Raw genomic sequence first — 10,202 nt, 5'->3', positions numbered from 1 at the left:
TTCATCATCCTGAATAAAACAATGTGTTCTCCATCCTCATTGAATTCAACAAACAATTTTCTTCTGTTCGTCTTTCTATATTAATTCAACAAGCCTTATGAGTTAAGAGTTAGACAAAACGCATCAGTTTGATTATTTCGTCTTTCTATATTAACCAGGTGAGCCTTTATTTCGTCTGTATCTTATTTCTATATTAACTGGGTGAACCTTCTAAGTTTTGAACTAAACTAGACGCGACGATTAAATTATTTTATTTATTTCGTCTTTCTATATTTTGTGATCGAGTTTCATTCTAAATCTTGTAAGTTATCCAATTCAATCTAACACATCCAACTACTAGCATAGATAATGAAATTATGACTCCAACTCCAATTGCAATAAGTGCACTTGCAGAATTGGCACTAAATCCCAGCGTTGATAAATATACAAGATGCTTGTGGAATAAAAGGGACAAATATGGCTTGCAACAAAGATAGAAATGAATTAAGCTCAAATGTTAAACTTCCCCAAGAGGCAGGAAGAGGGATCCTCCATATCCTAATAATGAGACTATAAAACTTCCCACCAAAAGGAGGAATCAAACCAGGAAAGGGAATAATTGGATTAAATCCCATAATAATGTGAAATAGGCGAAATAATCAAACTATTGTGCCAAACTAATTCAGAGGACTCATATGGTTTTCCAGATTAGATTGAAGTGAACAACTCATTAGATTCATAATGGAATAAAAAGATAATAAACAAAATAATCCAACCGTCACGCATGGTTTAACTTAGAACTTAGAATGCTCGTCTGGTTGATAACAAGGACGAAATAATTTAACCCTCATGCCTAGTCTAACTCAAAATTTAGAAAGCTTGTTTGGTGCCTCATATTAAACTAAGTTAGATAACTCACAAGATTTGAAATGAAAATCATTCACATAATATAGAAGAGATAGAGTAGAGCCCCAGATATATTTATACTTGTATATTTGTATTTCGTTCATATCATAAATGCATACACAAGGACGATAGCACCTGCAACAAACCCCTGCAAGCTGCGACTCATTTACAAAGCCTGCACATAACATTTTTTTTAGTTTTTTAGTACACCGCTAAAAGTTTTGTCCAAAGTATCTACAGCATAAACAAATTAAAAAAAATGTGTCTAAATCATTTCTTACGGAGTAAATACTAGTACATGCTTAAGACAAGAATAGAAATAAAGTTCTTTAGTACAAGAAACTACACATCAAGGCTTAGTATGACATAATGAATGAAAGATAGATGAACAAAACTATACATTAGAGCTCATGTAACAACCCGTCCCGAAATTTATAGAAGAAAATGAAAATTTTTATATTTCCACTAAGTGTGGGAATACTTTCCTTTTTAAAATTGTTTTTGAGCCTTAATTCCCCTTTCCCCGGTTCCCTTTCCCTTTCCCTTTCTTTTATTTCTTCTGAAAACTCTCTCTCTCTCTCCCTCACCCATTCTCTCTGTCTTTCTCTCCCTCCCTTCGAGCAGAACACACCCACACACACACACCCATGCCCACACCTATAACTCTTTTCTAACCCCGTGGTTGTGTTTTGGACGTCAAACCGCGAAGAAACCACCTCGGAGACATTTCCCAGTTTTCCGGCGAGCACCGCCCATTTCGAGGAAATTTACGGCCAAACCACGGCGAGTTAGCCGGCGTGCAAGGTATCAATCTCTTCGTCTCGCTGAGTACTACAACTTTCCTTTTTGTTTCACCCAATTTCATTGAGTATTGAAAAAGTTACACTCATTTGAATCTTACCCAGTTTCCGGCGACCTCAGTGACTTTCGAGGTGTTTTCCAGCCAAACCACGGCTAGTTAGACGTCGTGTGAGGTACCATTCTCTTCGTCTCTTCGAGAGCTACGATTTTCATTTTTGAATCACTTAATTTTGTCGAGTATTAACAAAGTTATGGACGTTCAAAGTTTGTCTAAATTCCGACCGAATTCCGGCCTTCTTCTCCGGCGTGAAACCCAGCCCAAGAAAACACCCAGGCCTTCAGGCCGTTTCCTTCCCCCACGGGCCTTAGGCCTGTTTTGGTATTTGGCCCAAAACCCTAACCCTTTCTGTTTTATTTTTATTTTTGTTTACTTTAAAACCCTAAAGGCCTTAGGGCCGTGTGAACCAAGCCCAAAACCCTTTTTAATTGGGCCATTGGGCCGTGAGGTTAAAGCCCAAACCCAACCCACCTAAAACCTAAACCCAATTATCCTAACCCAAACCCTTTAGGCCCAAATCCTTTGACCGGTCAACGTCAACGTTGACTTTGACCGTTGACTTTTTGGGTTTTCGTGCGGGACCCCTCTTAGGCTAATTTCGATGTCCTGAAGCCGTTTCCGATGTCCGTTTTCCCAAATTCATTCGTTTGAATAGAGTTTGACTAAATGTACCCTTTATGTGTTTAGGGGCGTTTCCATCTTCGCTAGTGCCGTGACTTTTCGACAGCGAAGTACTGTGAGTGGACCCCTTCTGAAAATGCATGTTTTGATAGTATAAATGCATACATGAAAAACATGATGATTATGTTTTATGAAACGTTTTATGAGATAACATGCTTACTGAGGCTAGTTTGAATTATTACTATTTTTCCTATAACCCATGTTCTTATAGAATATCTGATGGATGACGATATGATATTTAGAACATCTTTAGAACACTTCTTTATAGTATAGATGATGGATGACTTTATACTATGAAGTTGATCTTCAATATATGTATGTTCACTGGTTTTGTACTTACCTAGTGGTCCTTTCCGCTACGGGACGTAGGGATAGATCCAGTCCGTCCCGGGCGACGGTTTGGTGTTGGCATAGGGCCTGGAGTGTGTTTTCCTCTGACTATCTGCTCAGAGACGGGGAGCCGGCAAGGGGCCTGAAGTGTATTTTCCTCTGACTGTCTGCTCAGAGACGGGAAGCCGGCATGGGGCCAGAAGTGTTATATCAGACATTCACTAGTGTTTATTATTTATGCGAATTATGATTTGAGACATTGCACGACATGCTAGGTTTCGGAAAACCTATGTTTATCATTATATATGTGTTTTCATAAAACCTGGGGGTTAATATGTTGATAACTATTTTATTATATATATATATATATATATCAACTTGGTCCACTCATGTTTGTTTTGCGCCCCCTTCAGGACTTAGAATCGAGGCATACAATCCCGACGTCTAGGTACTTCCGCATCGGCATCTTCGAGTTCTCTCGATGTAGGACCCAATCCTTTGTTTCATTCAATTTTATTATTATTTTTTTTAGTGTTCTAGATTAGTGGTGTGCTCTGAACACGGTCCTTATTTGCATATTAATTATTCTTTTATATTTATAAGCCTTATTTATCCCTTGTTTTCAGCATTTGCACTCAATAAATGGCTTTCGTCACCTTCGGGTGTCGGCCAACACGTGCCTATCCTGGTATTCGGGGAATATCGGGGTCGGGGCGTGTCAGCTCAGTCGTCGAACTATTATCATAGCCTATCCTTAGACACACTTCTAATACTGTAAAGAATAAAATTATGAATCATCAACTCCAGTTGCAATAAGTGCACTTGCAGAATTGGCAATAGATCCCAGCATTAACCAAAATACATGATGCTTGTTGAATGAAGGGACAAATATGGCTTGGAAACAGAGAGAGAGAGTGAGAGAGAGAGTGAGAGAGAGATGAACTAATGTCTCAACTGTTGTACGGATAAGCTCAAACCTTAAACTTCCCGAAGAGGTAGGAAGAGGAATCGTCCAAATCCTGGTGATGATCCTAGAAAACTTCCCATCAAAATTTGGGATCAAACCAGGAACGAAATAATTGGAATGATATCACATAATAAGACGAAATAGGCTAAGTGCAATAGTTAATTCAGAGGATTTATATAGTGCTTCCAATTAGATTGAATTAGATAACTCACAAAAATTATAATGGAAATAATTCACATAATTAACTATTGTGCTTGGGCTAACTCAAGACTCAAAAAACTCGTTTAGTTATCAGAACTCAAAAAGTTCGCCTGGTTAATATGAAGGATGAAAAAGATACGCCTAATCTAACTCAGAAGGCTCGTTCATTGCCTCAAATTAAATTATATTGAATACACATCACATAACATATGCATACTTGGATATTGTATTTTATTCATATCACACATACACAGGGACAATATACCTTGCAAGAAAACTTGCAAGCTGCGACTCTTTTACATTACCCTGCTCATTACATTCTTTTGAGTACACTCCCAATAAATCTAAAAAGATTAAAAGAAGAAAACCTTAATGGTCTTATTGAAATGACCACGACAAAGCGCAGAAAAACTCATGCGACGCCGCAGCCCTTTAGATATTTATACACACCCTACTATACATATATTTGGACATATGAAGCACTGAAGAGTACCTTGTGCAACTTTATTTACCAAGCCACCATCTTTGATCTCTGTCCCTTCAATTTTGATTTTGCATCATGCACCATTGGGACGATGCGATGTTTCCCAGCAATTTCCATCCACAAAACCGCGGCCGAAAATCCCTTGATCAGCCACCACTGGAAGATCAAGCGACATGGCTTCCTCCGTCCATATCCAGTCATCAAACACCGGAAAGTTGTCGCTCATGTTCCCCCAGAATATCCCATCCATTCCTTCATTGTTCACACCACTACTCATATTCTTTTCCACTTTCATGCCGCCCTGCTCCAGGGTCTCAGCCCCACCAGAATTATAATTACCGTGGGGCCGATCCACTTTCACATTCGGAAAATTATTGTGAATAACAGGTACTGCAATATCTTTCACAGAAGCAGCATAACATGCAGGATTAGTCCCAGTACCTGATGGATTGTTCTGCACAAGGGTTTGGTTCGGGATTTGAGGTGGCACGCGGGGATTGGCCGACGAGGGAAATACTTGATGCTGCAGGTGCTGATTCAGTTGATGATGGTGATATTTAGGGGCTTGCTGATCTGGCAAATTGAGCTGCGCCTCCGAACCGTAGAGCTTCCGAGCAGCGGCATCATAAGCCAGAGCAGCCTCATAGGAGGTGTCGTAAGTCCCGAGCCAGAGCCGGGGGCCGCGGTTGGGCTCGCGGATTTCCGCCACCCATTTCCCCCACGTCCTTTGCCTGACGCCCTTGTAAGTGCACATAGCGTTCTCCGGCCCTCCTTTCCCCCTCATGCAACCCTTCCTCGAGCTTCCCTGCACTGGCCGCTTCGCCAGCTTCTTCTCCGGAACCCCAACACTGCTACTACCACCACCCATCTCCCACTTGGACATTGTGAGAATTTTTTTAGAAGAGTTGAGGATTTTTTTTTTTTTTTTTTTTTTTTTAATTGGGGTGGTGAGTTTTAGAAACCATAACCCATAAGGGTGCCGGTACTTATATGAGGAGGAAGGCAGACATGACCTGAAACGTGGCTTGTGGAGGAGTAGGGCTTGAATACTTGTCATGGTGAACTGGAAATATCGTGTCTATGCTAGCCTCACTGTTTAAATCTCTTATACACACTTGGTTTACACTTTTGTTTGCTTTCTTGCTCAGGTGGCAATCGGAGAGGAGCAGAATTCCAGTTTTGCTTTCTCATTTTTTTTTTTTTTTCTTTATTAAATCCGAAATACAATTACATAGAAGTCGGATCATTCCAATTAACTCATATATGAATTGTAATGGAAGAATATTAGGAGGAAAAATTCTTAACTGTACAGAAGAATGACTGTGAATATGTCTTTCTGAAGTGGATTGAAAGTTTGAGATAAGCTAGAAACTTGTTGACAGGCAAAACAATTGTTAGTTTTAATTTTTCTTTTCACCTTTTTAATTTAAATAACGGCTAAGATAAACATGCTAACTTTATGTTTTTATTTTTTCAAAATATTTGGAAAAGAAAGTGCTTGGGGTTTCCGCTTTCTTCTTTTCTTTCTGGAGGTATTTGGATGATGGTAGTTTTTTTAAAGGGTTAAATTTCTTTGAAACCACGGCGGATATCCAGTAATAATATTATTTGGATATTAAAGTTATAAAATTATAACCTAAGAATAATAGAAAGGAACAAATGGTGTAGTTACAACAAGATTGATTAATAAGTTTTAGTACATAAAAATCGCCTGCCATAACCTAGGAATAATATAAAGGAACAAAAGTTGTTCAAAAGTTTTGAAATTGCGGTGGTACTGCAGAATGACAGAACTACAGCCAAGTTACTCAGCTTTCCGGGAAGCTAGCTTCGGTCATGGGATTTTCTATACAAAGAGCGGAACTCATGCATTTTTCAGTTGGCATCAGAATCAAGAAGGGTATGCGGTTAAAGCTGATTCTCTGTGGTTGAAGAACAGATATCGGAACAGTTTTGAAAAGTCATCATCCTTAGCTGCATTCTAGATCAAGTTTTCAATGCCCTCCAACCATGTAGACTTGCTGCACAAGTTTTCACTCACCTGCTATACCTAATGTTTGCAGAAGTTGTTCATATATGTGTAAATTTAAAAGTAAAAGAGATGGGAACAGTGAGAGAGGTTTCATGTAATCTATATAGAATACCACTCTAATCATCATCCTGAATAAAACAGTCTGTTTTCCATCCAAAGATAAAACAATTTTCGCTGCCGTTTTTGTGTTGTCACTTGTCAGTCACCACTTTCTTTTTATCCTTTTTTTAAGAGAAGGGGTTTCATCACAGATGAAGTACGGAAGTGAATTCAAAACAATTTTTTTTTTTTTGTCCGTCTTTTTATATTAACATGAAGAGTGTTATGAATTCTGAGTTAGATCACGCGAGCAGGGTCTATGAGTTCTGACTATAAAATTTCCAATCAAAAGTTGGAATCAAACCAGGAATGGAGATAATTGAAATTGTGTCATAACAAGATGAACAGATGAAATAATCCAACTGTCATGCTAGGCTAACTTATACGACTCATATAATGCCTAAGATTATATTGAATTGAATAACTCACATTTAGAATGGAATAGAAAGACAAAATAGACAAAATAATCAATCTGTATTTAACTCAAAACTCAGAAGACTCACCTGATTGATATAGGACGAAATAATTTAACCGTCATGTCTAGTCTAACTCATAAATTATAAAGCTCGTTCAGGCCTGATAAGATTAGACTAAATTAGATAATTCACAAGATGAAAAAAAGAATTAAAGGAAATTGAGGGATAAAAACAAAGCAGGAGTGTGCTAAAGAAGAAAAAATGTGTGTATGGCCTACAGATTAAACGGATCAAATTAAAAAAATAAAAATAAAAAAATAAAAAATTTGGGGGATAAAAGAACATGAGTGTACAAAAGAAGAAAAAAAGTGTGCCTATATCATTCTTACAAAGTAAATAACTAGTACATGCATAATTAAGACAGGAAGAGAAACAAAGTTCTTTGGCATAAGAAACTACACATCAAGGCTTAGCATGACAAAAATGAATGGAAGAGAGATGAATAAAGCTACATATCAGAGTTTAGTCGTCGAACTACTATCATAGCTCCACCCTTAGACAGACTTCAAATATGGTAAACAATAAAATTACGACTCATCAACTCCAGTGGCAATAAGTTGCAGAATTAGCAATAAATCCCAGCATTGACAAAAATACATGATGCTTGTTGAATGAAAGGGACAAACATGGCTTGACAACAGAGATAGAGATGATCTAATGACTGAAATGTTGTACGGATAAGCTCAAGCCTTAAACTTCCCCAAGAGGTAGGAAGAGGAATCCTCCAAATCCCGATGATGATGATAGAAAACTTCCCATCAAAATTTGGAATCAAACCAAGAAAGGAAGTAATTGGAATTAAATCCCATAATGAGACGAAATAGGCGAAGTAATCCAACTGCTGTGTAAAAGTTAATTCAGAAGATTCATATGGTGCCTCAGATTAGATTGAATTAGATAACTTACAAAAATTAGAACATAAATCATTCATAATTAACCATTGTGCCTATTGTAACTCAGAAAGCTCATCTAGTTAACTAAGAACTCAAAAGGCACATACGAATAAGAAAGGTCCTGATCTAACTCAGAAAGCTAGTCAATGCCTCAAATTAGATTAAATTTGACAACAAATCACAAAATATAGAAAGAAATAGTAGAGCTACAAATACATTGGTTACTTGTATTTGCCTTTTATTCATATCATACATACACACAATGGCACTTGCAACAAACCCTGCAAGCTGCGACTCTTTTACAATACCCAGCACATTACATTTTTTAGAATACACTCCTAGACTTAACACTAAAAACATTAAAAAAAGAAAGCCTTATTGGTCTGGTTTATGATATATAAAGCACATTGGAATGACCACGACAAAGCGCAGAAAAACTCATGCGGCGCCGCAGCCTTATGGACATTTATACATACCTCTATATATTTGTACTACATATACACCCCCTACTATATATATTTGCACATATGAAGCATTGAAGAGTACCTTGTGCAACTTTATTTACCAAGCCACCACCTTTGATCTCTATACCTACATCATGCACCATTGAGACGAATGCGATGTTCCCAGAAGTTTCCATCCACGAAGCCGCAGCCGAAAATGCCTTGATCAGCCACCCCGGGAAGATCAAGCGACATGGCTGCCTCCGTCCATATTGAGTCATCAAACACCGGAAAGCTCTCGCTCATGTTCCCCCAAAATATCCTATCGACTCCTTCATTGGTCACACCACTACTCATATTATTTTCCACTTTCATGCCGCCCTGCTCCGGCGGGGTCTCAGCCCCGCCAGAATTATAATTTCCGAGGGGCTGATCCACTTTTACATTCGGAAAATTATTGTGAATAACAGGAGCAGCATAACATGCAGGATTAGTCCCAGTACCTGATGGATTGTTCTGCACAAGGGTTTGGTTCGGAATTTGAGGTGGCACGCCGGGATTGGCCGACGAGGGAAATACTTGATGCTGCAGGTGCTGATTCAGTTGATAATGGTGATAGTTAGAGGCTTGCTGATCTGGCAAATTGAGCTTCGCCTCGGAACCGTAGAGCTTCCTGGCGGCGGCATCATAAGCCAGAGCAGCCTCATAGGAGGTGTCGAAAGTCCCGAGCCAGAGCCGGGCCCCGCGGTTGGGCTCGCGGATTTCAGCCACCCATTTCCCCCACGTCCTTTGCCTGACGCCCTTGTAAGTGCACATAGCGTTCTCCGGCCCTCCTTTCCCCCTCATGCAACCCTTCCTCGAGCTTCCCTGCGCTGGCCGCTTTGCCAGCTTCTTCTCCGCAACCCCAACACTGCTACTACCACCACTCATCTCCGCAACCCCAGCACTGCTATTACCACCACTCATCTCCATCGTTGACATTGTGAGAACTTTTTGAGAAGAATTGAGGATTTTTTTCGTGATTTTTTTATTTAATTCGGATGGTGAACTTGAGAAACCGTAACCCGTAACGCTGCCGATACTTATAAGAGGAGGAAGGCAGACATGACCTGAAACGTGGCTTGTGTAGGATTAGGGCTTTGAATACTTGGCATGGTGAACGGGAGATATCGTGTCCATGGCTAGCCACATTGTTTAAATCTCTAATACACACTTGGCTTACACCTTTGCTTACTTTCTTGCTCATGTGGCAATCGGAGAGGAGCAAAATTCCAGTTTTGCTTTCTCATTTTTCATTTTTTTCTTTTATTAAATTTGGAATACAATTACACAGAAGATTCACGTCGGATCTTTAACTGAGAGATAAATTGTAATGGATGAATAACAGTAGAAGAGAAAATTTTCAAACTGTACAGAGCACTGACTGAGTATGACTTTCTGGAGCTGATTGAAAGTTCAGATAAGTGAAAAGTGGATGAATAACAGTAAAAGAGAAATTCTTAAACTATACAGAAAACTAATGGTCTTTCTAAAGCTAAATGAAAATTTAGATAAATGAGAAATAGATGAATAACAGTAGGAGAGAAAAATTTAAACTGTATAGAAAACTGACTGAGCATGTCTTTCTGAAAGACTGTGAAGTTGAGGGAAAACTACACAGAAAACTAACTGAGCATATAGATGAATAACAGTAGGAGAGAAAATTCTTCATCTGTACAGGAAACTTACTATCTTTCTGAAGCTGGCTAAGAGTTTAGATATGTGAGAAATAGATGAATAACAGTAGGAGAGAAAATGGATGAATAAGAGTAGGAGAGAATTCTTAAACTGTATAGAAAACTGACTGAGCATG

At 38.8% G+C, this 10,202-nt stretch overlaps 2 protein-coding genes across 2 annotated transcripts; both read right to left on the bottom strand.

Annotated features, from left to right (window-relative positions):
- Window positions 1-4,126: 4,126 nt before the first annotated feature.
- On the bottom strand, window positions 4,127-5,357 carry LOC137744896 (ethylene-responsive transcription factor ERF112-like). The gene is made up of 2 exons (XM_088685263.1): window positions 4,849-5,357; window positions 4,127-4,761 (listed from the first exon to the last, which is right to left on the bottom strand). The coding sequence occupies exons 1-2, from the start codon at window positions 5,288-5,290 to the stop codon at window positions 4,481-4,483; spliced, it is 723 nt and encodes a 240-aa protein (XP_088541389.1). The 5' UTR covers window positions 5,291-5,357; the 3' UTR covers window positions 4,127-4,480.
- Window positions 5,358-8,108: 2,751 nt separating this feature from the next.
- On the bottom strand, window positions 8,109-9,559 carry LOC137744981 (uncharacterized). Its single transcript, XM_068484822.2, has one exon. The coding sequence runs from the start codon at window positions 9,329-9,331 to the stop codon at window positions 8,504-8,506; it is 828 nt and encodes a 275-aa protein (XP_068340923.2). The 5' UTR covers window positions 9,332-9,559; the 3' UTR covers window positions 8,109-8,503.
- Window positions 9,560-10,202: the final 643 nt, after the last annotated feature.

Source organism: Pyrus communis, chromosome 15 (assembly GCF_041283825.1).
Source record: "Pyrus communis isolate YQ-2024b chromosome 15, ASM4128382v1, whole genome shotgun sequence".
Classification (NCBI taxonomy): Eukaryota; Viridiplantae; Streptophyta; class Magnoliopsida; order Rosales; family Rosaceae; genus Pyrus; species Pyrus communis.
This window is presented reverse-complemented; position numbering and strand designations above follow the sequence as displayed.

Bases quoted from the DNA above. Each gene is read 5' to 3' on its own strand.
- LOC137744896 (XM_088685263.1), bottom strand. From the start codon at position 5,290: ATGTCCAAGTGGGAGATGGGTGGTGGTAGTAGCAGTGTTGGGGTTCCG. The intron at 4,762-4,848 runs GTACTGGGACTA...CGAATGTGAAAG, and splicing joins TGTGCAGAACAATCCATCAG to TGGATCGGCCCCACGGTAAT.
- LOC137744981 (XM_068484822.2), bottom strand. From the start codon at position 9,331: ATGTCAACGATGGAGATGAGTGGTGGTAATAGCAGTGCTGGGGTTGCG.